The 27,484-nt window shown below is 47.9% G+C and overlaps 1 protein-coding gene across 4 annotated transcripts; it reads left to right on the forward strand.

The window, feature by feature from the left end:
- Nucleotides 1-26,394, forward strand: Tnfrsf9 (TNF receptor superfamily member 9). 4 transcript variants are annotated; one of them, XM_087550771.1, is made up of 9 exons: nt 1-90; nt 241-487; nt 11,087-11,211; nt 12,167-12,271; nt 14,007-14,144; nt 14,945-15,014; nt 16,346-16,476; nt 17,440-17,574; nt 26,118-26,394. In XM_087550771.1, exons 3-9 carry the CDS (start codon nt 11,112-11,114, stop codon nt 26,213-26,215), a joined length of 777 nt encoding a protein of 258 aa, XP_087406897.1. In that variant the 5' UTR covers nt 1-90; nt 241-487; nt 11,087-11,111; the 3' UTR covers nt 26,216-26,394.
- Nucleotides 26,395-27,484: the final 1,090 nt, after the last annotated feature.

Raw genomic sequence — 27,484 nt, forward strand, 5'->3', positions numbered from 1 at the left:
GCAGAAGGGAGGGGCATTCAGTCTGGAGGAGGTCATTTGAGAAGGTTCTGCAGACAGGGATTCCTTCTGGGATTCCAGCCGAGGAGGAAGGTCAGCTGGGTGTTTTCTCTGCCTCTCTGAGCTAACAGGCTTTCCACCGTAGTGGCTGCCTTCCAAGTGTTCACTGGTGAAAAGGAACGATTGAGATTTTGTGGGGTGGGGAATCCTGTGAAGGGATCTTTAATATCGAGTTATTTTCAGTATTAGGGTTAAACCAAAGAAAAACGTCCAAACAAACAAACAAAAAAAATCAAGCAAAGAAGAAAAGTCTAAGATCTGGGTCAGGCTGTGACGCTGTAGCTGCAGCTGCCCCACCCCCCACCATCCGACCATCGGTCATTCCTGGAATTCAGGTGCTGAAGGCCAGCCCTCAGCGTAAAGAGCTGACAGAGACCCTGTGGCCAGGGGTTCTGAGTTCCAGCCACCATTCATTCTTTTTCACCTTTGGGTAAGTTTCAGCCACTGTTCTTGAGCAGGGCTCGCAGAGCCCTCTAACTTGGGGACTCCTTTTGACATGATGAGGTATTTTCCATAATAGGAAAGGTCTGGTTTTACCTGGGCAGAGAGGATCTTTCTTGGGCAGTCAGGACTTGAGCCTGTCTGCAAATTTCAGAGAAAACAGTGACCGTCCTAAGGGTGTTTAAGTGGTCATTGTATAACTGGTCTTTTTTTTTTTTTTCCCAAGGAGAGATTAAAGATATGGGGTTATGACTGACACCCAAGTAGGCAGGGGTCTAGGGTCCTTCTACCAATGCCAAGCAGTTACCTTGGCCAGAAGGTGACACCATAAACAGAAAGTAGGAGATCAAAGGCAAAAACAGACTGCCAGTCTTCATGGTGGGGAGGCGGGATCTGGTGGGGCCTGTGGATGTCCCCTGGTGTGTGGGCGTTGCTCATTTTCTTCCCGAATGTCCTGTCGGTGTCTGTGTTTCACACTGAGGTGCCAGCTGTCCTTCAGGCTCCACTTCTCTGCCCATAGCGGCATGATCAGCCTGTGATCACAACCTGTGGATCCTGAGGGGGAGGTGAAACAGGAACTGCTGAGAGGTAAGAGACAGGAGGCGGAGAGCTCTCTGTGAAGAGTCTCGGGAGACAGAATTCAGTGAGACATTGGGGGGTGGGAGGATGTTATAAGGTGAAGGCAGGTACAAGGTAGAAAGAGACCTGTCACTGGACAAGAAGGAAGGATGGGCGGGAGAAAAGTTTGAGGGAAGAGGAGGAGACTGGAACAGAAAGGACAGGAGACTGGAGGAGACTGCAGAGTAACCTCAGAGGGAACACGGAGGCTGATGTTAAGATTCCACTCTGGGGCCTGGGGATTTAGCTCAGTGGTAGAGCGCTTGCTTAGGAAGCGCAAGGCCCTGGGTTCGGTCCCCAGCTCCGGAAAAAAAAAGAACCAAAAAAAAAAAAAATTCCACTCTGCACATTTACAGGTTGTTATGAATATTTTTTTTTTTTGGTTCTTTTTTTTCGGAGCTGGGGACCGAACCCAGGGCCTTGCGCTTCCTAGGTAAGCGCTCTACCACTGAGCTAAATCCCCAGCCCCTGTTATGAATATTCTTTTTTTTTTTTTTTTTGGTTCTTTTTTTCGGAGCTGGGGACCGAACCCAGGGCCTTGTGCTTCTTAGGCAAGCGCTCTACCACTGAGCTAAATCCCCAACCCCGTGAATATTCTTAAGGGATGGATGTGAACAGGACTTTGTATGTTTAGGTGGGCAATTATGTCTTATCAATTGGGTCAGAGGTTATTGTGTTGTGTGTTCTTTCATGTAGTGATTTAAGTGTAAGAGAGTGTGCGGCAGCTAGAGGCCTTGGGCCGCCACGGAATTGGGATGTGTAGTGTCGAACCTGGCGGGGTAAAAGACTGCCCTTTTTATAATTTTACAACAACAGACACAAAGCCTTTTATTTATTTAAATCTGGTGGGGGGGTTGAGTAGGGGTTTCTGTTGGGGTGAGACCAGGATCAGGATACCTCATTTGCATAAGGAGGAGTTCCAGGTGCTGCTGGACATGAACTTATAAGGGAGAGGAAGTTTAATCTGGCTCCCTGGCTACATGACCTCCTCCAGAAGGGCAAAGGTGAGGGCATAGGGCTACATGTGCCGGGACATGTAGGCCCTGGGCAAGCAGGAGTGATCCTACTTCTGCCGATCTCAGGACAAGATTTCTGGGGTTTGAACACCCCTCAACTCCATTCTTATTCCAGACTGGTTCCCCTTGTCTCACAGCTCCCTGCCCCTGTGAGGTCCGACTCGAACCTCTTCCAGGACCTCTTGAATGAGACTCATGGAGACAGTGATCGATGCAAAAGCAAGAGGCGTTTAATTCTGGCATGTCGGGGTCCTCGTACTTCAAGGGGAGACGACCTGAATAGACTCTGACAGGGAGTCATATATCTTGCAAACAATTGGGGTAGAATTCAAACAATGGTAACTAGGCAGGGTACAATTGATGGGGTAAAGTGACCTCCCAGCTGACTCGTGATCAGTGGACCGTTCTGGACTTTCCAGGGGGGACGGTTGGGAGTTAAGGAGAGGTCAGTTGGGAGTCACAGGTGGCTCTGTTTGACAGTTTGGTTTGCAGTTGATCCAGGAGCTAACTACTCCCTGGAAGGGAGGAGTCTTTGTGCTTGGAGGTTTGCTGTGGAACTTTCCCACTGGCCTTAGATTGACCCCAACTCTGGTTCTTTCACCCCCTCAACCCCACCCCCTCCTGTCCCGACACATGACTCCCTGGCCCCACATTAGTGGCATCTGTCTACTTCATAGGTTGTCATGGGGATGAAGAGGGGGCAGCAGGAGTTGGAACACTGGCCTGCAGTGACACAATTTCCCCTTCCTCCCACATTAGAATCGTGCTCACAGTTCTGAACGGTTATAAGGTTAGGTATGATTCACGCCAGGTGTGGTGGCTCATGCCTGTAATCCCGGTACTCAGGAAGCCAAGTATCTTAGTCACGGCTCTAGTGCTGTAAAGAGACACCATGAACAAGGCAACTCCTAGAAAGAAAGCATTTAGTTTGGGGCCGGCTTACAGTTTCACAGGTTCAGCCCATTATCATCAAGGTGGGAACCGTGGCAGCGTGCAGGTGTGGTGCTGGCTGGAGGAGGGGCTGAGAACTATATCCTGATCTGAGTGAGTGTGTGTGTGTGTGTGTGTGTGTGTGTGTGTGTGAGAGAGAGAGAGAGAGAGAGACAGACAGACAGACAGACGCGCATGCGTACACACACACACACACACACACACACACACACACACACACAGAACTTGCATAGGCTTTTGAAACCTCCAAGCCCACCCTGAGTGACACACTTTCTCCAACAAAGCCACACCTCCTAATCCTTCTAATCCTTTTAAATAGGTCCACTCCCTGGTGACTAAGCATTCAAATATATGAGTCCATAAGGACCATTCTTATTCACACCACACTTAGGCAGGAGGATAGCTGCAGGATCAAGGCCAGCCTGACCTCAGGCTACACACAGGCCTTTGCTTCCAAGTGCAGAGAATTTGGTAGGTGCTGTTGGGAGCATGAGGCCCCAGCGCCCACAGATCAATAGGGAAACCAGGAATGTTAAGCACACGGGGTTGTCTTTTCAAAGGAAAAGACATGTGACCTTTGGGGACCAGAGGTGGTTAAATAGCCTGGCAATCTGTATGCTAGGCTGTGTCCAGCTCCCAGAACCAGGAACACAGATACTAAATAGTCTACATGAGCCTTATATTATCTGTACATTCAGGGACTCCTCCAAGCTCCCACAGCTAGGGCAGAGGTGGCTATAGCCCAGATGACCTGTACACTGTCTGTGTGACTCAGACCACGACAGGTCCTTCCCTAGGCCCTTAAGCTAATATCTGTAGTCTAGAGCCACAGGGGCTAAAGAAACAGTTCAGTTGGTAGAAGCAAGTGCCAGCATCTGGAAGAGGCAGTCAAGGTTGCCTTTAAGTCCGGTTCCTGGGGGGTCGTATGTACATACTCAAGACAGACACACACAATTAGAATAATTTATTTCATATTTAGTTTGACTTTAAGAAATATTTTTCTAGGGGCTGGGGATTTAGCTCAGTGGTAGAGCGCTTACCTAGGAAGCGCAAGGCCCTGGGTTCGGTCCCCAGCTCCGAAAAAAAGAACCAAAAAAAAAAAAAAGAAAGAAATATTTTTCTAAAGGCTTCAAGATTATCTGTTAACATTAAAGTATAAGGGGCTGGAGAGATGGCTCAGAGGTTAAGAGCACTGACTGCTCTTCCAGAGGTCCTGAGTTCAATTCCCAGCAACCACATGGTGGCTCACAACCATCTGTAATGGGATCTGATGCCCTCTTCTGGTATGTCCGAAGACAGCTGCAGTGTACTCACATACATTAAATGAATAAATAAATCTTAAAAAAAATAAAATATAAACTAAAACAAATAAATAGAAAATGCTGGTATTAAATGCTAATATTTAATAAAACATTTATTTTTAAATGTTAAATATGAGAATTTTTTTAAAAGATTTTATTTATTATGTATGAGTACACTATAGCTGTCTTCAGACACACCAGAAGAGGGCATCAGATCCCATTACAGATGGTTGTGAGCCACTGTGTGGTTGCTGGGAATTGAACTCAGGACCTCTGGGAGAGCAGTCAGTGCTCTTAACCACTGAGCCATCTCTCCAGCACCTGGACATTTTTTTAACGTTTAAAATTTTTCTTAAGTTGTGTTGAATTTTTTTTTTTTTTTGAGACCCAGTCTCATCACAAAGCCCTGGGTAGCCTGGAACTTGCCATAGAGATTAGACTGGCCTTGAACTCACAGATATCCGCCTACCTCTGCCACCCAAGAATTACAATTACAGAGTTGTGCCACTGCCTCCAGCTGTGTAAGAATTCAATTTACTTACAGTTCTGGAGTTCTGTTTCATTCTGGATGATTCTAGTAAAGGTTAAGTATTAAGTTTTTGTGCTGTGTAGTCCACGCATCCATATCTGAGGACGATGTGAAGTGTTTGTGGTCGTAGAGTATGGCCGCAGCACTTCCGAGACCCAGGAGTCACACGGTCTTTCTCTTAGAAGTACGAGTTGGAACATAAGTAGGGTATGTGGGGAACCAGGATCTCCTACCCAGAGTCAGCTGTAGGGGAGTGGGCTGCACCCCCTGTATCTGGAAGGCAGGGACCTTCACAGTATGGCCACTGGTAGGCACCACCCGCCAGGTCCCAGCCGCAGGTCAGACACCTGCAAACTGTGTATCTGTGGCTTGTAGGCAGGGCTGGAGAGCACTTACTTAGTAACAGATCTTATCTGACACTTTTCTTCTGAATATCTGGATGTGACATGCGGGCATCCAGAGAAACCCCGTGCACGGAGCAGGATGGGGACCCTGAGGTCTCATGAGCATGGGTATCACACAGGGAGAGTGCATGAGCCAGAGCAAGGCCAGCAGCCTGGCTGCCAGCACCTCACCTCTCCTTAGTGCTGCTTCCTTCTTCCAGGTCACCCTCCGCCATGGCTTCTTTGTTTCTTTGTTTTAACCACTTTCCTTTGTCTGAGTTTTGTTTGATTTCCTCTTCTGGGTCAGCTTCTATTGGTATCACAAGTGAATAAATGCCTTATCTGATATTACCTACTGGGTAGTTGCCCAGGATATGGGGTAAGGGTCACAAGGACATGTCACAATGCCCTTGGGCGTTTTTCACAGGAAAAGTTTGTTTTCCTTTCTAGTTCTTCTGTCATGTACCCCTTCCCCATTCCCCTTTCTTTCCCTCCCCTCAGTAGAAGCCCTAAGACAACTACCATCATCTCCACTGACACATCCCCTCCCCTCCTCCCCTCCCTTCCTCTTCCCCCTCCTCCCCTCCTCCGATTCCCTCCCCCTCCTCTCCCCCTCCCCCTCCCCCCTTCTACCTCTTTATAGAATCTCAAGTAGCCAAGGTTGGTCCTGAATAGACTGTGTAGCTGAGGACGACCTTGAACCTTTGGTTCTCCTGCCGCCACCTCTAAATACTGGGTTTGCTGGTGTGTGCTATGGGGCTTGGCCTGTTTGTCTTCCTTCCAAACATCTCTTCAGCTCCTTACGGCAGGTGAAACCTCATGCTGTCTAGGCTCAGAGCCACACTCACTTGACACGGTCATAGGCACACAGAGCCGGTCCCCAGCTCAGACCTGAGAAGGTGGCAGAAGCAGTTTAATGGGTGCCGTCAAGGGCTGGTACTCTGTCTGGACTTAGGAAGATGTTGTAGTTTTGTGACTTTCTTTTTCTTAAAGATTACACTCGGAAGATTAGAGAGACACGATGGATTAAACAGTAGCTCATGTATTTTCAAAGCAAATGACCACCAAGCGCTTTGCTGGCATGGGCAGTGTCTCCTGTCATCTACCTTCGTAGCCGCGGTAATTTTACCACACAAGACCGCAGGGACGTGGTGACGGCGGAGAAGCACCTTGCGCAGAGCACTCCTGGAGCGGTTGGTCTGGTTCAGCTGTAGGCTGATAAAACTAATCTTGAGAATCTCTTAGCTCAGAGGAGACATGTGTCATGGGCAGAGGAGCCCATGAATGTCACTGTGGTGGGAAAAAAATGACATCCCTTCAGGGGAGGTGACAGTTCTGCCCACAACCACCCAGATGGCAGGAGCAGGTCTCGCTCGACTAAATGTCACCGTGCAGCAGGGGCACAGAGCACGGGTGCATACGAAATACACAAAGGCCACTGGGTTAGCCCAGGGCATTAGAAACCTCAGGTGAGGCCCTGGGTTCGGATCCCCAGCTCCGAAAAAAAGAACAAAAAAAAAAAAAAAAGAAGCCTCAGGTGATCTGGTCAGCAGTGTGGCTGTGTGTTTTATGGTGTGACAGACTTCCAGTCACCAAAGTTGGAGCAGGATGACTGGGAAGCTGGAAGGGTATGTTCCTAGATGGCCCCTTCCCCTCTGCTTCTCTCCCATTGCCTCTGGTACTTTGTTGATGATTGTTACCAGAGTCTGGAGGTGGAGTTTCAAAACCCATCTCACGAGAGTTCTGTTTTCTTTGGAAACACAGGCCTGGTGCTGAGCTATGCGGTCCACATTACTTCTTTTCCTTCATCCCTTCATACATAGGATGACTGTACTATAACGTCCGATTGGCCACATAAACATAAAGGTCAGAGTCTAGATTTATCCAGGCCCGACTGATGGCCAAGTGTGGGCTCGTGACCACCACACCATGTCCCCACTCCCTCCCTCTCAGGATTCACTGGAGTCAGAATCCCAAGGACAGCAGATCGAATCTCAGTGGCTTACCATGCCACCAGCCTCCAGGACGGCTGACCACTTTCCTTAAGTGGAAAAATCGCAAGCATTAATGTGTGGAGAACTCAAAACCGCTCTTTGCTACAGACGAGGTTGTGAATTGATGTAGCTTCGGTGGGAAACAGCTCAAAGCGAAACTGAGCTACTACTTGGCACAGGAGCCCCGCCCTTAAGTGTACGCCAGAGAGAACGGTTCGGTTATGTGTACACCTGAATGGCAGCGTCAAGGCCAGGGGTGGAACCAACTCAGGTGTCCATCAACTGCTGAATGGATAAACAGCATGGGATATCTCTGTCTAAAGGAATATTACTACACCAGGAAGAGGACACATTCTACAACATGAATGGACCTTAAAAACACGCTAAGTGGGGGCTGGGGATTTAGCTCAGTGGTAGAGCGCTTACCTAGGAAGCGCAAGGCCCTGGGTTTGGTCCCCAGCTCCGAAAAAAAAAAAAAAAAAAGAACCAAAAAAAAAAAAATACGCTAAGTGAAAGGAACCTGTCACAGAAAACCACAGGCTGGCTAATTAATTGTACTTTATGAGTGTGTAGAACAGACAAGTGCCCAGAGACAAGATCGGTCTCAGGGGGACACAACATATGTGGGATTTTGTCATGTGCCCCACCCCACCCCCAAACAGGGTTTCTCTGTGTAGCCCTGACTGTCCTGGAACTTGCTCTGTAGACCAGGCTGTCCTTGAACTCAGAGATCTGCCTGCCTCTGCCTGCCTCTTCCTCCCGAGTTTTGGGATCGAAGGTGTGCGCTACCATGCCTGGCTTTAGGAATTTCTGTTTTAAAATATTCCTTAAAAGCTGGACTTGGTGGCGCACGCCTTTAATCCCAGCACTCAGGAGGCCAGCTTAGTCTCCACAGTGAGTTCCAGGCCAACTGAGGCTTCATATTGAGACACTGTCTCAAAAAAAAAAAAAAAAAATCGTGCCATGAGTGTTTTGCGTATCACACCATATGCATGCAACGCCTGAAATGGCCAGAAGAGGGCATCACATTCTCTGAAACTAGAGTTTTAGGCATCTGTGAGCTGCCCCGTGGGATGCTGGGAATCAAACCCAAGTCCTCGACAAGGACAGCTAGTGACCTTGATCACTGAACCAACCCAGGATTTCTTTATGATTGATGGGAGAATTCTGTAATTAACTGGAGGTGATGGTTTCATGCCCAGTGAGTATCATAAAATTTCCTGATTATGTATAACTCAAATGTTGACGTTTATGTTATGGGGCATGAGCTGGAGTTACAGGCTGTTATGAGCCACTTGGTATGGGCACTGTGAGTTGAACCTGGGTCCTCTGTAAGAGCAGTATGTACTCTTAACCACTGAGCCATCTTTCCAATACCCTTTATTTTTAAATTACGTATATGTTGGGGATATGTGTGCATGAATTCAGGCACCCAAGGAGTCCAGAAGAGGGCACCAGATCTCCCTGGAGTTACAGGTGCTTGTCAGCGGCCCACTGTGGATGCTGGGAACTAAACTCAGGTCCTCTTCAAGAGCACTACGCCACCATAACCACAGAGCCACCTCTCCGGCCCCTCTCCTGCATGCTTCAAAGGTGGGCAGTGGCACGACTGGCCTCATGCAGACCTGGAGAGCTTTCGGCATGCGTTTTACGAAATGTTGGCTCTCTTCTGGTCTCCCATCTCTCGGTCCAAGAGCAAGCCTCCTTTTCTCTTGTGGAAAAGCATTTGTTAGTCATTTGGATTCCAGATAAAGCCTCCCTTTCGAAACACTAGGACTTGATGCCTAACCCAGGCAGACTTGGAACTCAGGACTTGTGAGCCTCCTGCTTCAGCCACCCGAGTTCTGGAATTAGAGCTGTGTGTCTGTCCAAGCCTTCTTGCCACGATCCCCTCCCTGCCATCTCCTAAGCATCTTTAATCATGCTCTGTTTCCATAGCAACCGCTTCCTCCCTTTCCCTCCTCCGTCCCCTCTTCTCCCTCCTTCTTCCTTCCCTCCTCCCCCTTCTCCTCTGCTCTTCACCCTCTCTGCCCTCTCTTTCCCCTCCACCAGTTCTTTCTTTTTCTCACGGATCTCCACTTCATTCAGTAACATCACCCAGTGCCCGCGAGCAGCCTGCTTCCCTTTTCTCTCCTGCCCTGCAGTTTGTCTTCTCCCCAGTCTCACACGCAGACATCACAGAGTATCCTGCCCTGCTGATCCTCTGCCTGGACACACAGCCAGAGCCGTCTCATTTGCATAAGGGCACTCTAACACCGGTGACACAATTCCTGGGGTCCCTTCCAGGGTTGGGTCGTGCCCTCTGCAGCGCAGCTCAGTGCTGGGGTTAAGAGGCTTGTCTCTCTGTTCTCAAGATTTAGGAGATGATTTGTGGCAAAAACAAAACAAAACAAAACAACCCTTAGGTTGTTCTCAGTCCTTAAGTCTCCGGTATTTTAAGGACGCATTAAAAGCTTTGGCATGGGTAACGGACTATGCTCAGCAACCAAATTTGTTTCCTAAAGTTGTCCAGGAAATGTCCTAATGGTCGACAGTTGGTTCCAAGAACCTTTCAAAGTAACATCAAGTAGGGACTGGAGCTCTGGGGATTTTGAGGGCAGCGAGGAGATGAACGGCTTCACAGAGAAGCGTGGGGATTTCCCAGGAGGCCCTGCTCAGTTGAGTCACAGGTCCTGTGTTTGACCTGTGGTCTTCTGGAGCGGCAGAACCTCGCCGAGCTGCTAAGGAGCAGAACGTTTCTTTCTTCGCTGCCCCGAGATCGCAAGGTTTGTCTGCTTGGGGCTAGTGGGGGACTAGAGAAGTGGGGATGGACTGCGTTCTCAGTGCAGGTTTCTAGATGGTACCTTCCTGGTAATTTATAGTTTCTCTCTGCCCACTACATAAAGACCAAGAAAGTCTTTTCTTTTTCTTTTTTTGGAGACAGGATCTTGTGTAGCTCAGTCTGGTTTCAAACTGTCTGTATAGCCAAGGGTGACCCTGAATTTCTGATTCTCCTGGCACCATCTCCTGAGTGCTATTACAGATGTGAACCACTGGGTCTGACTGAGTCCCAGGGCTTCATGCATGCCAGGCAAGTCCTCTGCCACCTGAGTTTCAGCACTAGCCTTGGAATTTGCTCTTAATTACCTGTTTTTGTTCGTTTTTAACAAGCTTCGAATCTCAAAATTGAATTTTGGGCAAGTGCAGGTCTGTGCTTAAGAAAACTCTGAAAGTGAATTAACAGGGGTCTTTTTAAAAAATGGACCCAATCGGGGTTGGGGATTTAGCTCAGTGGTAGAGCGCTTGCCTAGGAAGTGCAAGGCCCTGGGTTCAGTTTCCAGCTCTGAAAAAAAGAAGCAAAAAAAAAAAAAAATGGCACTGGCCATCTGGACTCTGCTTCAGGGGCAGCTTGGCTGCAATCAATGCCAGCCTGATAATCTGGAAGCACTAACGCAGCCCCAATATTCCGGTCTTAGTTGCTCCCTAAAACCTTGTGGAACTGCTCAGGGATCGTTGACGGTGTGGACAGTTCGGGAAGGGAAACCCACCCCGTTTATAGTTGACAGAATGACACTTGTAAGATAGTCTCCCTCTTTCAAAGAGAGCATCTCATGTAGCCCAGGCTGGCCTGGAGCTTTCTCCGCAGTTGAGGATGACCTTGAACTCTTGCCCCCCTGCTTCCATCACTCGTATGCTGGGCTTACAGACATCTACTTCCACTCTGGGTCTCTGCACCCTGGTGCATGTCGAGCCAGCACACTACAGCAGCAGCCAGAGCAGCAGCTCATCTGAGACGCTTTGGACTTTCCTTTGCTAGTGTCCTGTGCATGTGACGTTTCGCTATGGGAAGCAGCTGTTACAACATGGTGGTCACCGTGCTGCTGGTGGTGGGCACCGAGGAGGTGAGAGCCACGCGGAACCCCTGTGACAGCTGTGAGGCTGGTAAGTGCCAAACTGGCAGGTGCTTTTCTGACTGTCGAAGGCTCGGTTAGCCTGGTGTCTTAGTTAGTTGGGGTCCCGTTGCTGTGAAGAGATACCATGACCAAGGTCGCTCTCATAAAGAACAACATTTAATTGGGGGTGGCTTATATAGGTTCAGAGGTTCAGTCCATTATCATCATGGATTCTCACCAGGTAGACTTGGTGCAGGAGGAGCTGAGATTTCTACTTCTAGATCCAAAGGCTGCCAGGAGGAGACTGTCTTCTGCAGGCAGCCAGGAGAGGGCGCTCTTCCACACTGGGTGGAGCTTGAGCATTAAAAGACTTCAAAAGCCCACGCCCACTGAGACACACCTGCTCCAACAAGGCCACACCTCCTAATAGTGCCTCTCCACATGGGCCAAGCCTATTCTAACCCGCACACCTGGTTAGAAGACAGCTCATTCCCTCGCAAAAGCTTGTTGAACACAACCAACGGCCACGGGGACCCAGCTTTACCTCGCCACTTCAACTTGCCATCCGAGCATAATCGGAGAAGCTGTCTCATAGGGTTGCGTGGAAGGGTCCCAGGACAGGATCTGAACAGCCCCATGGTACATGTGAGCTTTGTATATGAGGTGCACGTTCAGCAGTAAGGAGGAGCAAGAAGAGAGCAAGCAGGTGGCTGGCCCCAGTGACCTTCTCCTGGGTCCCAACCTGCTCTGCTCACTTCCCAAAGGGATCGCTCAACAAATGCGGGGTTTCCCCCTCTTGATCTCTTCGTGACACTATTTATATGTTGTTATTCCTGGTTGCTGGATTATGCCAAGGGTCACCCCACAAAGGTGTGCAGTCTTAAAATGCCAGTCAGTAGACGTGTCTACTGCTGTGATGCCAGGAGGGCAGATGGAAAGTTTATCCCGATGTCAAGTGCTGGTCGTATGTTGTCAGACACAAACGCCTGTGACACTTCTTGCAGGGACTTTCTGCAGTAAATACCCTCCGGTCTGCACCAGCTGCCCTCCAAGTACCTACTCCAGCACAGGTGGACAGCCGAACTGTGACATCTGCAGAGTGTGTCAAGGTAGCTCAGTCTGTCTCTGTGTCTTGAAAGGAGATCTTGCTGTTGCCCAGGCTAGACTGGGACTCATGACTCCCGTTCCTCAGCCTCCCAAGTCTGGAGGTTTGCTTCAGAGGGAGACCATTGGGCAGAGTTCATCTTTGTTCCCTTTTTACTCACTGATCTTTCTTTGGAAGCTTGATGCCTCTGTCCACAGCTGGGTGTAGTAAAATTCTTTCATGAAATAACAATCATTTTTGTTGAGCTTTCTGAGTAACAGAGCAAATACTCACTTGACATCAGAGACTTCTTTCGTTGTTTTTTGTTTGTTTGTTTGTTTGTTTTGAGTCTGGATTTCATGATGTAGCCCAGGGTAACCCAGAACTTACTATATAGACCAAACTGCCCCTGGAACTCAGAGAGTTCTATCTCTGGAGTGCTGAGATTAAAGGTGTGCACTACCATGCCTAGATTTTTTTCTTTTTAAATAAAGGTCTCATGTAGCCCAGGCTATCCTTAAACATCTCATCTTCTTGTTCAAATGATGAGATTATGACAGTGGCTCTCAGTCTTCCTAATACTGTGACCCTTTAATACAGTTCCTTGTGTTGTGGTGGCCCCCAACCTTAAAGTTGTTTTCATTGTTACTTCATAACTGTAATTTTGCTACTGTTATGAATCGTAAGGTAAACATCTGTGTTTTCCCATTATATTAGATAACCCCTGTGAAAGGGCCATTCAACCTTGAAAGGGGTCACTACCCACAGATTGGGAATGCCTGTTTTATGAGGTGGGGATGGGACCCAAGGCTTTGACATGGTAGACAAGCACTCTACCACTGAGCCGCACCACCAATCCAAGAAAAAGTTTTATGAACAAAGCATAAACATATTGTAATTGAGAATGAAAATAAAACAGTATGAACCAAGCATCGTGGCACACAGATCCAGCGCTAGGAAACTGAAGCAGGGGGATTTTTAGTTTAATGCTAGCCTGGACTGCACAATGAGACCCTATTTCAAACCAAGAAAAGAAAGCAAACAGGCAAACATGATGTTCTAAAGTTATAATGTCACTAACATAAGCAGAGCAACCATGGATATCTATCTATCCATCTATCTATCTATCTATCTATCTATCTATCTATCTATCTATCTATCTGTACATATATGTGTCTATACGATGCATATATGATGTATATGTATACATATGATATACATGTGCATGTATGATATGTGTATGTGATGAGTATGTATATATTATGTATGTATCATGTATATGTGTATATATGTACCCATGATGTATAGGTGCATATACAATATATGTATGTGATGTATATGTATCTATATGTGTATATAAGTACATATGATGTATGTGCGTATATATGTACATGTGATATATGTGCATATATGTACATTTGATGTATATGTGTATGTGATGTACATATATATGTGCATATATACTGTATATGTCATGCATGTGTATATGTACATATGATGTACAAGTATATATACGATGTGTATGTGATGTATATGTGTATATGTGTGTATATGATGTATATATTATGCATATGTGTATATATATGTACACATGGTGTATATGATATGTGCATAGAAGTATACATGTATGTGTGCATATATGCACATATGTATATGTGTGTACATGTATGAATATATACATACACACATGTAAAACTGCAGAACTAAGATTCGTTTCCTGAATTTGGAGGTCAAGGGTAACACGGAGCTGGGGTTTGTAGGCTATTTCAGGTTCAAGAAGCCTTGCTCCTCTACCCACAACGCAGAGTGTGAGTGCGTGGAGGGATTCCACTGCTTGGGGCCAAAGTGTACCAGGTGTGAGAAGGACTGCAGGCCCGGCCAGGAACTAACGGAGCAGGGTAGGTTGCTCTCCCTCCACCCTGTGGGTGGGAGTCTGTGAACCTGAACATAGCGAGCAGAGGGAGGCGCAGACGCATTGCCCACAGGTGTTCTCACTCCGCTCTAGTGCGTGTGCTATTGTGCTTCCATGAGTGGGAATAATCTGAAACCGGGACGTTTGTCAGCCAGCAGAGCTGCGCATCCGGACATGTTTAGATGTGCTCAGTATCCCTCATATGATTAGACTGGACACGAGCAGTCCCAGGCTTCCAGCGCAGGAATCATCTAGCAGGTGCTTGAGAGAGACTGCTGCCCTTGCTGAGGACCCGAGTTCCGTTCCCACGTCAGGCGGTTCACAATGGCCTGTCACACCTACCCCAGGAGATCTGCTGCTCTCTTCTGCATTCACGTGAACGTGTGCGTGTACAGATGCATGCACACATACATGTGGATTAAAACATTAAACTAGGTTGGGGATTTAGCTCAGTGGTAGAGCGCTTGCCTAGCACGCGCAAGGCCCTGGGTTCGGTCCCCAGCTCCGGAAAAAAAAAAAAGAAAAAAAAAACATTAAACTAATCTGCATATTAACCACGAAGCAGTGTGCGCAGGTTGACCCAATGACCTGGTTCAGTTGCTCATCGCCCGGGGAAAGCTGTGAGACAGTAAAATGCCTCCCACTGATTCTCAACTTTCCTTTTTTTTTTTTTCTTTTTTTCTTTTTTCTTTTTTTCGGAGCTGAGGACTGAACCCAGGGCCTTGCGCTTGCTAGGCAAGCGCTCTACCACTGAGCTAAGTCCCCAACCTCTCAACTTTTCTTTAGGTTGTAAAAACTGTGGCTTGGGAACGTTTAATGACCAGGACGGCGCCGGCGTCTGCCGACCCTGGACGAAGTACGTATGCACTCTCATTTTTTCTTTTCTTTCTTTTTTTTCTTTTTGTTTTTTTTGTTTTTTTGTTTTTTTTTTTTTTTTTTTTTTGGAGCTGGGGACTGAACCCAGGGCCTTGTGCTTGCTAGGCAAGTGCTCTACCACTGAGCTAAATCCCCATCCCCACTCTCATTTTTTCTTACAACGCAAAGACCCTGGGACAAACTGAAGGAGGGGGACACTGTCACTGGAAAGTAGATCTGGAGTGACAGCCCCTAGGTGACAGGGGAACTCTGTGCTTACAGAAGCTCCCATGAAGGTGGTCATTTCCTCAGAACCCATGCTGTGTGTGTGGTGGAGAGCAGGGCCTCTGCCTCCAGCACATACATGTGTGCTGTGCTGGCCGCTGGAGGGACACAGGCAGTGGAAAAGGTCCAGATGTTCTCAAGGGCTTGCAAGGTTGGCACTGGGCTCTGGGGGTGGCCATACGTCCAGGTGAGGTTTGATGGTGCCTAGGACAACAGGGGTCTGGGTATGGAACACATGGCTCAGAGGTTGTGAAGGCAACTGGCAATCACACGGACTACTGACCCTGGTGGTAAAATCACATTTTAGACGCCTGTGATCCTCAACCTAAATTGATTAGAACGCCCCAAGTTAGTGTTTGTAAAACGGGGCGTGAACAGGGATCTAAAGAAAAGGAAAAATCATATGTGGTGGTTGTGATAGTGATGGTGGTGGTGGCTATGGTGGCTGTGATGATGGTGGTTGTGGTGGTGGTGGTGATGGTACTGATGATGGTAGAGAGGATAGTGATGCTGATGGTGGTGATGTTAGTAACAGCTGCTATTCATGAGCCTGTATCCCTAGGACTTATTCACTTGCTTTCATCCTGATTCTGGGAGCACAGGCTGCCTCTCTTTTAAGCTGCTGAGCAAACCAAGGCTTCAGACAGGCTTTATAAATCTGCCAACGGTCACTCTGAAGTGCAGACCCAGGGCTTACGCCTGCGTTGTCTGGAACTCTCCGCCCACCCCACCCCCACCCCACCCCCACCCCCACCCCCACCCCCGTCCCTGTTGATGCCCTGCGTGGGCCCAGGGCACTGAAAGGAGCAAGAACTTCAGGGGAAGGGTTGAGAGATTAATGAGTCAAAACCCATTGCACCACGTTGACTGAATTTGGCTGTAAAGGAAGCTGAGAGAGATGGGCGGGAGGCCAGAGAGCCTCTCGGTACTCACATCATCTGCCCACTGCTTGTGAGCCCAGGCCGGCTGCATCACTTGGATACAAAGTTTCTCATTGTGCTCCTCTGTAAATTAACCATCTAAGTTCCTTCTCTTGATTTATCTAAGCTGCTCTCTAGACGGAAGGTCTGTGCTTAAGAATGGGACCAAGGAGAAAGACGTGGTCTGTGGACCCCCTGTGGTCAGCCTCTCTCCCAGTACCACTCCTAGTGCTGTGACTACTCCAGAGAGAGAATCAGGTGATTGTTTTATTTGCTGTTAAATAAAAGTTACTGAGCAGCTGTGGTAGTGTACAACTGGAATAATGCCCCTACTGAGGCTGAGGCAGGAAGTTGGCAAGTTCCGGGATAGCCTGAACTACATAAAAACCTTGAAAAACCTCATCCAAGTAAACGCATGATGTCTATTCAGACCACAAGGTAATGTCCTCAGCAATGGGCCTACCAGCTCTGCCCACAGCAGGCAGCTCTGAGGTAACATCCTCTTTGTGCCCTGTCTTGTTTTCTGGATGCTGTTACTTAGTCAGTAATAGAGACCCTTGTCCCATGAAGGCCAAGTCCACGGGACTGACAGGCCTCACACCTCTTCTATGTTCAGTGGGCGAGCTACTTAGTTTCCCTAGGCTTCTAGTAAAGCCATTACATATGGATACACTGTAGCTGTCTTCAGACACACCCCAAGAGGGCATCAGATCCCATTACAGATTGTTGTGAGCCACCATGTGGGTGCTGGGAATTGAACTCAGGACCTCTGGTAGAGCAGTCAGTGCTCTTAACCACTGAGCCACCTCTCCAGCCCACATTTGGGTTCATTTTAAAAAGCCATTGAGATTTAGGACTTGGGTTGTGACTCAGTTGGTAGATTGCTTGTCACGTGCAGAAACATCCCTAGAACTGTATGAATTTGGACATGGTGGTGTGTACCTGTAAACCCCAGCCTGGTGGTGGAGGCAGGAGGATCAGGAGTTTGAGGTTATCCTCAGATTCATGTGTAGTTTGAGGCTAGTCTGGGATACGTGAGACCCTGTCTCAAAAAACAAAACAGAACGAATAACCAAAAGACAGTAAAGTCATCAAAGCTTATCGAGTCATGGGTTGGGGTGCTTGGCCACTGCCTCCCCAGGGCCCATGCATTTCTGGGGTGAGTGTGGGTCAATATTGTCCTCACTAACCACTTTGCTATCTGCCTCCTTGCTCCCTCAGGAGAGCGCCCCTTGCAGGTTCTTACCTTGTTCCTGGCGCTGACATTAGCGCTGCTCCTGTTCCTGATCTTCATCATTCTCTGGTTCTCTGTGCCCAAATGGCTCAGGAAGAAGTTCCCCCACATATTCAAGCAACGTAAGGCCAATACAGCGTGGTATATGGGGGTGGGGGTGGGGAGGCAGGCACATGTCTGGGAGTCAGAGGACAACCTTTCAGAATGCCTTGTCTTCCTGTTTCAGGGCCTGAATGAAGGTCCTCAGACTTGTGTGTCAAGAGTGTCTTTACCACCCCCCCCCAGCCATACTGTAGGCTTGAATTTTTTTTTTTTTTAAATTATAGGCGGACAATTGGCTAGCGCATGGTTGCAAAGCCAGGACAAGTTTGTAGCAATGTCTGGAGGCAGTCATATAGTGAGAATCTTGGTTTCCTTTAAAACTCAGAAATATTATAAGAATGATTTTTTTGTTTTAACCCCATGTGTGGGAAATGGGGCTGCTTCAGACTGTCCAGGGCAGCTGACTACGGTTTGCCTCATGCTCTAACAGGGGAGTGATTTCGCCAGCTGCAGATAGTTTCTGGGAATGTGTGACACTTGGAATTCCAGAGACTTCTCAGGGGATTATCAATGATAGAGCCCTGCTGGAAGGGGCTGTTTGGCAGGCTGGCGGGTGGATGCTGTTGGTTGCGGTTTGTTAAGTAGTCGGGTGCAAAGAGACAAAAAGAAGAAATTAGGCAAAAGTCAAACTTGCCCCAAGGAACTTGATACCTCTAGTCATCAGGGAGTAGTCTAATGATATCATTGCCCCCCCCACCTCCATCCCCACCCTTTTTTCCCCTCTCTTACCTGGTGTTAGGGAGTTGGAAGGGAAGAAGGGAAGGGGTAGAGATGGGTGGAAGAGAAAGGACCCACAAAGTACCCAAGAGTCTGGGGACACAGTTGGGGAGGTTGTGACTTGGTGCTGAGAGGTGGAGTTGGAGTTAAGGCTGAGGCCCCACAATGCAAAGGGTGACTGCTAGGGCAGAAATAGAGACAGAACAGGACCTAGGGTATGGATAGGACATCAGACACATATGCCCCAGTCCCAGATTCCTGTGAGTGTGGGCACCTAGTCGGCCAGTGCCGACAGCACAGAAGAACCAGGAAAGCATGTTGCTCAGAAGCTGGGGGTGGGGGACTAGCTCAGTTGGTAAACTGTTTGTTTTACACAGAGACATGCTAACACCCAGATCTGTGTAAGAAGCAGTGATGTGCTCCCAACACAGAGCAGGCAGCCAGCCTCTCCTACTTGGTAAAGTAAAGCTAGTGAGAGACTCTTTCTGGCAAAAAAAGCAAGCAAGCAAACAAAGGTGGACCTCTGACCTCAAACGTACGTGTGCACTGCACACATGTCAATGCGTGCACATTGCTATAGAGAGCACCACCCCACCCAGCCTGCTTTACTTCTATGGATGGTGAGTAGACTTGGCCTCGACTCAGGTCTACACTTAAGGAAGTAGGGAGAACTGGATGGTGTGGAATGGGGTGTAGGGTGGACTGCTGCCGAGCGGACAGTGAATGAAAGCTTTCGGAGCGGATTTCACCCATTCATAAATAGGACGCTGCAAGGAAACAAGCTACTGTCTGGCACAGAGTTAGTACCCTCCACAAAAGCTTTCAGGGTCTACACACGTTTTACGTTTCATAGACGGGGTGGCTTGTGCTCTGACTTTGTGAAGGACAGGATGAGGGCGGATAGGCCGGTTACAATCCGGTCAGAGACAAAGAGCATCCAGGTGGCGAAATTGCAGCCCAAAAGGAGAGCAGACAGGAGCATGGAGATTGATTGAAATATCTGAGGAGGGCTCAGTAGGTAAAGACGCTTGCTGCAAGGCCTGATGACCTGAGTTCAGACCCTGGGTAGTAGGAGAGAACGGACTCCCACAGGTTGTCCTCTGGGACGCGGGGACGCACCACGCGCATGCGCACACAGGCACCCTTTAAGAATCTGAGGATTGACCTGGAGAGGTGGTTAGTCAGGTAAGGGTGGCTGTTGTTCATTAGTCAGCGGATCAGCTTTGGTTTTGTTTTTTAACTTGTGGCAGGGGAGATGTGGGAATGAGGAACTTAAGTCCTGTCCAAGGCAGTAGATCAAACTTTTACGAAATGATGTGGACCACACTCGATGCCTCTTCAGTGAGCTGCGAGTGCTGTTTGCTCCACTTCGGTGTGAACGAGGTAGCGCTATTTTTATCTGTCTGGTTGGGTGTGGTTTGGATTTGCATTTCCTTGATGGTAGTTGAGGTTAGACTCCTTTTCCTCTTTTCACATTTGATTGGCTGTTTGGATTTCTTACGCTGAGCAGTCTTCCCACGGGGCCATCTGTCCTTTCCTTATCAATGAAGGGGACACCCGTGAATGTCCCCCTCTGCAGATGTCGGATCTTTTCCCTTGGTCTTCCTCTCCCCTGCCCAGGCCTCTTTCCGGTGGAGCCCTCTAACCAAAAGAATCATCATCACATCCCCACGCAGAGAGTCAGCAAGGTTTCTGTGAGCATGTTCTCAGAGGTATTAATTAGTAACGACTGACCCGCAATTTAAAAAGAAGAACTTTAAAAACCTTTTAGTTTTTATATCATAACACATTCACAGAAAGTCACAGAGAGAAGAATAGCGTCACGTGGCATCCACGAGACTCTAACGTCACAACGAGGCCAGGACTCTGAAGTACAGAACACACATGAAACAAAAAAAAAAAAAAAAAAAAAAAAAAACCAACAACAACAAAAAAAAATCCCCAAACTATCCACAAGCAAGGACTGGCCTTGCTGGCTCTCCTCAGCTCCCCACTCCTGTCTGCCCTTTCTCTGGCAGCCGCTCCTCAAGTTTCCATTTTGACTCCTAGTTGTTTAAAAAAAAAAAGTATTTATTATTTATTTTATTTATGTCACGTGTGTTCTCTTGCACGGGTTTTATGAGTATCACATGCACGCAGGAACACGTGGAGGGCAGATCCTCTGGAACTGGACTTACAGGAGGAGGTCATGTATCACTGTGTGCGTGCTGGGAGCTGATCTAGGGTCCTTTGCAGGAGCAGCCAGTGCTCGACTACTGAGCCATCTCTCCAGCCCCGTGACATTTTTACGTACATGTAAAAAAAAAAAAAACCAAACAAACCAAAAAACAAAACAAAACAAAACAACAAAAAAACCCCAAACCAAACAAAAGCAACAAAAAAAAAAAAATCCCCAAATTTATGTTTCATGCTAAAGTAAGTTTTGTATCACTTAAGATAAATTGTAGGGATATATATATATATATATATATATATATATATATATATATATATATATATATATTTGAGTTTGCTTTTGTTTACTTTGTGTGTCAGAAGGCCACCTGCAGAGGGAGGATTCTCTCCTTCCACTTGGCTGAGGCAGTCTCTCCTGTTTCCACCAAGCCGTGTAGACTAAAACGGCACTCAAGCTCTTGATGCCCCCCCCCATTCCCATCCCCCTACCCCTGTCTCTGCTTCACATCCATCTCTCCATAGGAGTGCTGGTCTTACAATCGGTTGCCACTGGATTTGGCTTCAAAATAGTTCCTTTTTTTTTTTTTTTTTTTTTCTTTTTCTTTTTTTAGGAGCTGGGGACCAAACCCAGGGCTTTGCGCTTCCTAGGCAAGCGCTCTACCACTGAGCTAAATCCCCAACCCCTCAAACTAGTTCCTTAACAGGGCTGGAGCGATGGCTCAGCTGTTAAGAACACTATCTGCTCTTTCTGAGGTCCTGAGTTCAATTCCCAGCCACTACGTGGTGGCTCACGACTAACTGTGATGGGGCCTGATGCCCTCTTATGGTGTGTAGGTGTACATGCAGGTAGAACACTTTCTTTTTTTAAAGGAAGAATAGTCTTTATGTCTTTCTCTCCCTGTGTGAGCGCGCGCGCGCGCGCGCGCGTGTGTGTGTGTGTGTGTGTGTGTGTGTGTGTGTGTGTAATGACTGGGGGGCGCGAGCGTATGTATGTGTATGGTCATGCATGTGTATGAGATGGAGTCCCCGTGGGAGTAGGTGCTCTCCTACCATGTGCGTCCGGTAGGTTAAACTCAAGCCCTCAAGCTTCCTCAGCAGGTGCTTTTAGCCGAGCTACCTCGCCAGCTCACATCTAAGAACCCTTCCTTACCTCCTGGGTCTGAAGGGTTGAGACTTTCCCCGCAGTGGTAGTATCTACGTTTTACACTTTTATGTTTGATAATAAAAGTTATAAGTTAGTTAGCTATAAAGTGTCAGAAATTAAAGTCGAGACTTTTTCTTTGGGGGGTTAGGGAGCTGTGTGTGCCCTGTTCAGTGTCATTCAAAGAAACATTATTCTCCCTCTTCTGTCTACCCCGAATATTGGCTGTGCTCATGAGGGGGCGGAGTCCACGATCATTGGCTGTGCTCGTGCGGGGGTGCCCGATCATTGGCTGTGCTCGAGAGGGGGCAGGGCCCCGATCATTAGCTGTGCTCTGCAGGGGTGGGGTCCCCGATCATTGGCTGTGCTCGAGAGGGGTGGAGTCCCTCTCCTATTAGAGCTGCGTCTATTCCAGCACCACAGAGTCTGGATTACTGTGGTTACAAAATCAGTCTCAAAACTGGGTAGAGAGAGAGAGGACCCTCCCTGCTCCATCTTCCCTGTTCAGGTTAGTTCTAGCTGTTTATTCTGCTTCTTTTACATTTCCACGGGAACTTTATGAGACTCTTATCTCTGTCTACAGAAAGGCAGCTAGTATTCTGTCATGAAATCTGCGGATCTTTCTGTTAGCTGTCCTCTCCGTGAACATAGTGTGTCTCTCCATTTATACTTTCTCTTACTTTACTGATATTTTGTAATTTACAATGTATAAGTCCTATATGCTTTTTTTTTTTTTCAGATTTAGGCCTGAGTATTTACTGCCCCCCCTTCATATGTGTGTCTGTGTGGTGTATGCGTTTGAATATTTTTGCATACATTTGGGCATACCTATGGGGGGGAATGTGCATGTGGAGACCTTATTTTGATGTCAGGAATCATTTTTGATTTTTTTTCATCTTTTTCATCAAAGCAGGGTCTGTCAATCAAACTCAGCTCAGGCTGGACTTGCTAGTCAACTTGCTCTCTACCTTCCAAGTCTGAAATTACAATTGGGCTGCCAAGCTCACCTGGCCATTTTGTGGGATTCTAGGGAGCCAACCTTGCATCCTCATGAGTGGGTGCCTTAGTCACCCTAGTTACCGAGCCGTCTCCTCAGCCTTCTTAAAAATCCTTTTCTAAAGCTTTTATTTTTATGCATATATGTGCCTGTGTAAGTGAATGTTATGTGTGTCGGAGGTAGACACCCTGAAGTTGGAAATTGGGAGCTCCCTGATGCGGATGCTGGGGACTGAACTCAGGCCCTCTGCAAGAGCAGCAAGCTCTCTGGACCACTGAGCATCTCTCCAGCCCCAGTCCTTTGATTTTGTTCTTAAAGAATTACTTATTGTATGTATGTGAGTACACTGTCATTCTCTTCAGATACACAAGAGGGCATTGGATCTCATTACAGATGGTTGTGAGCCACCATGTGGTTGCTGGGAATTGAACTCAGCACCTCTGGAAGAGCAATCAGTGCTCTTAACCACTGAGCCATCTCTCCAACCCCTTTCTCTTCCTTCCTTCCTTCCTTCCTTCTTTCCTTCCTTCTTTCCATCCTTCCTTTCTTCCTTTTCCTTTCTTTCTCACAGTTTCTTTGTGTAGCCCTGGCTATCCTGAGACTATGTAAACAGACTGCCCTTGAACTCAAAGATCTACTGGGATTAAAGGTGTGAGCCAGCAGTGTCCAGCACCGTAGACCCACTCCCTCTTTTCTTTAAACAATTCAGCACGGGGCTGGAGAGATGGCTCAGTGGTTAAGAGCACTGACTGTTCTTCCAGAGGACCTGAGTTCAATTCCCAGCAACCACATGGTGGCTCACGACCATCTTTAATGAGATCTCATGCCCTCTTCTGGTGTGTCTGAAGACAGCTACAATGTACTTATATATAAATAAATAAATTTAAAACAATTCAGCACGACATAGTGCCTTAGATCATGTGTTTATCCTGTGTAGAAGGGGTGTGCATAGACAACAATAAATAGGTCAACATTTCTGCTTCTGTGTGGTGGGAGACACTTCCTGCTGGCTGTTATTCCAGTGGGTTTCCCCTGTAAGTAGCAAGGAGTCTCTCGCTGCTCTCAAGACTTTCCTCTGCCTTTTGTCTTCAGAGCCCTGGCTGTGATGTGATGTGGATTCCTGGGCTCCTCCAGTTTGACGTTCAGTCAGCTTCTAGAACTTGTAGCTTTCGTCTTCCCAGCTCTGAGGCTGCAGCAGGTGGTGGCGAATCAGCCATTATTTCTTCAAATGCTTTTTAACATTCCAGCCCCGTTTCCCTCCTCTGACCCTTCGTGCTCCAGTGATGTCAATTTGGGTCTCTTGTCAGAGTCCTTGAGGCTCCGTCCGTCCGTCCATCCATCCATGGATTGGACATTTCCTGCTCCACCCTCCCCATTCCATTGTGAAAAGTCATGGTTTTCCCAATTTTTAGTTATCAGAATTTTCAGTTTTAAAATAGCTACTGGGGGGGCTGGGGGTTTAGCTCAGTGGTTCGGTCCCCAGCTCCGAAAAAAAGAGCCAAAAAAAAAAAAAATAGCTACTGGGTTCCCTTTGTTTCTCTCCCTGAGTCTCACTATGTTGTCCCTCTGGTCTTGAACTCCTGACCTCAAGCAGTGCTCCTACCTCACCTCCCAAGTAGCTGGGACTCTAGATGTTCACTATGGCACGTAGCTCTCCGACTTGTTTACTCCCCATTTGTTTCTGATGTCTTCTTGGTTGCTTGTTGGACATTTTGATGAGGCTGCAGTTAGATTCTTATCGGTTCTTATCTTATCGGTCGGTCATATCTTCTCGAGCTGAGCTCTCCCTGGTTGCCTGAGGCCACTCCCAGGGAGGTCTGCTCTGAACTTCGTTGGAGGAGGGGCTTGCTGTTGCCTTTGTGTAGGGATCCTTTCAGGCCTCAAAGGGCATTACCTTGGCTCAGAGGACAAGGCACACTTAGGTACTGCAGTCCAGGTGGCCTCCACTGACCTGGCACCGGGGTGGCACCAGGAGTGGCAGTATAATCTGAGGCTCTATCAGCTTCCTCTGAGGGAGAGCAGGCGAACCTGGACAGCGAGGGTTCTTCCCAGCCCATTACCCCTTGGGGTCTGGGAGTGGCCCTGGCCTTTGCAGTGATGGTCACTCATTGTCTATCACAGTGGTTCTCAACCTTCCTAATGCTGCGACCCTTCAATACAGTTCCTCATGTTGTGGTGACCCACAATCATAAAATTATTTTCATTCTTACTCATAACTCTTAATTTTGCTACTGTTATGAATTGTAATGTCAGTGTCTGTGTTTTCTGATGCTCTTAGGTGATCCCTGTGAGAGGGTCGTTTGACCCCTCCAGGGTCACAACCCAGAGCCTGAGAACCATTGGTCTAGCAGTTTCCCATCTTGCTAGGCTATTCTATCCCTGTCACTGGAGAGAACGGGGTTTTTCCTACCTCTGTGCTGGCTTCCTCTCAGCTCTTCCTGCTCCCCTCTGGGAATCAGAGGCAGAGGGGAGACCCAGGCAGCTTATGCTGTGCTGTTTCTTAGGCCCTGAGATTCTTGGCCAGTTTTCCCTGTCCCCTCTGTCTTCCAGCCACTTTGTGTTTGTTTCCTAGGTTATGTCTGGAGTTTTGGACAGTATAGACCAGCAAATCTGGGAAAGTATGGCCTCCCTGACCTGAAGTGAATACTTACTATTTTGGCTAAATCTTGGACACAATTAAAAAAGCTATCCCAGCAGCATTCCTCAGTCTTAACTTTGCTCCCTTCCCCTCCCCCTCCCCTTTAAAATACGATCTAGGACGTAGACGATCTAGGAGCGTAGACGCACTGGAATGGGGTCTTTTGCTAGGTTGAAAAGACCCAGAGCTGGAAGCGGGGCTCAGCTGTAACCACAGATAAGGCACAGCCTGAGCTGTAGCTGCAGGGAGAGCCTCGGGTGCTGGGGCCACGGTCCTAACACCGATCAGTTAGTTCTTGGCTTTCGTAGACAGAACTAGTGAGCAGCTTTAAACTTGGTGCCACGTGATCTCATGGAGAAGAAGTGAAAATCTGAAATACTCCAGAGAATAAAAAAGGGGCTGCCGCTCTGAAGCCATAACCGCACCTGCAGCCTGGGCCGCACTTTCAGCCACTGTGAGCTGGGCTCGAGCCTTGGTTTGCTGTTTTCAAGCCGTTGTATAAAGTATAGAAAAATGGTTTTGAAAGGGGAAAGAAGGGAGGGAGGGAAGAAGGGAGGGAGGGAGGGAGGAAATAAATTCTGGCATATTGGGGCATGCCTGTAATTCCAGCTCTTGGGTGGGCTGATCTAGGGGAAATCACATGTCCAAGGCCAGTTGGATCTACAGAGAGAGTTGTAAGTCAGCAGAACAACAGAGTGAGATCCTGTTGGGGAACAAACCACAGTAAACTAAACTAAAATGCAGTAAGATAAAATAAGCTGTATCTAGGAAGCTCGAACCTGCCATCACCAGGTTTGTAAGCTTGCTAGGGTTGAGAACCAGTTCCCAGGTGTGTCTCGTGTAACAGAGACTGCGGCTAACATGTCTGTTACATTGTATCTGTTGTTTTTTTTAGCATTTAAGAAGGCGATTAGAACTGCTCAAGAGGAAGATGCTTGTAGCTGCCGGTTTCCAGAGGAAGAAGAAGGAGGAGGAGGAAGCTACGAGTTGTAATGTGCCATCCTAGGAGATGTGGGGACCCTCAGGAAACCGAGAAGCACTAAGACCCCCACCCTCCTAGGGAGTAGCACAAGTTACCCCACCCCCCTGTTCTTAAAACCATCCTAGATGGCATTTGAGCACGCACCCCGTCCAAGTCTCTTCTGATGCTAATATATTTGTTAATTTTTAAATCCTTTTTCTTATTTTAAATTTTATGTGTATGACTGTTTTGCCTGCCTGTTTGCCTGTGTGTGTGTGTGTGTGTGTGTGTGTGTGTGTGTGTGTGTGTGTGCATCTACATTCCTGATGCCTGCAGAGGCCAGAAGAGAAAGGGTTGGCTTCAGAAGAACTGGGGTTGTGGATGGCTGTGAGCCTCCATGTGGGTTCTAGGGATCAAGGCTGGGTTCTTTGCAAGGGCAGCCAATCCTCTCAACTACTGAGCCGGCTCTCCAGCCTGCCCTTGACATTTTTAAAATTAAAGATATATATATATATCTTTATGTATATATATCTAGATATATAGTTTAAGATACACACACACACACACACACACACACACACACACACACACCCCTAAAGAAAATAACAGTTCATTTGGGTCTCATAGACCAATGGTTCAGCTAGAATAACTGTAAAATCAGCATGTGTGTGTATGTGTGTGTAAATATGATGCATGACCATGAGCCATAAGATGCTGTGTTTCCCCAACCCATTTTCCCTTGCTTTCTCACTACAGTACCACCCTCCACTGTCTGAAGAGTGGGAGACCCATGCATCCCTGTCTGGCAAAGGCCTATCAGAGATTGAGGGGGATCTTCAGAGGAGTCCAAGGGTCTGCCTCTCCTGTGTTCTCCGTGTCAGCCTCATCAATAAACGAACCATGTAGGGAAGGCGCAGAGCGCTGTGAGGCAGGGAACACCCGTGAGCTCACAGTAGGAACACGGCCTTCAAACCTGCCATGGGCAGACGTGGCTGTCGCCTGCCTTTGTGTGGCCCTCGTACAGCTCAGGAGCTGACAATGGTTTTTACTTTCATTTATTTTGAGACAGCAGTCTCACCCCTCACCGTGTACTCCCGGCTGGCATGGAACTCACAGAAATCCTCCTGCCTTTCCGTCCAGACTACTGGGATTTAAACTGTTCACCACGACGCCCCCCCCTCCCCACAAGTCAGCCTCTCCATCTTTAAAAGCCACCTAAAAATATTAAAGTTGGGCTCTTAGGGAATTTGAGTCTCCCCACCCCCCCACTCATTCCAGAAATCCTGACCATGAAGGCAGGA

This window comes from Rattus norvegicus, chromosome 5 (genome assembly GCF_021556685.1).
Source record: "Rattus norvegicus strain SHRSP/BbbUtx chromosome 5, alternate assembly SHRSP_T2T, whole genome shotgun sequence".
NCBI classification, from domain to species: Eukaryota; Metazoa; Chordata; class Mammalia; order Rodentia; family Muridae; genus Rattus; species Rattus norvegicus.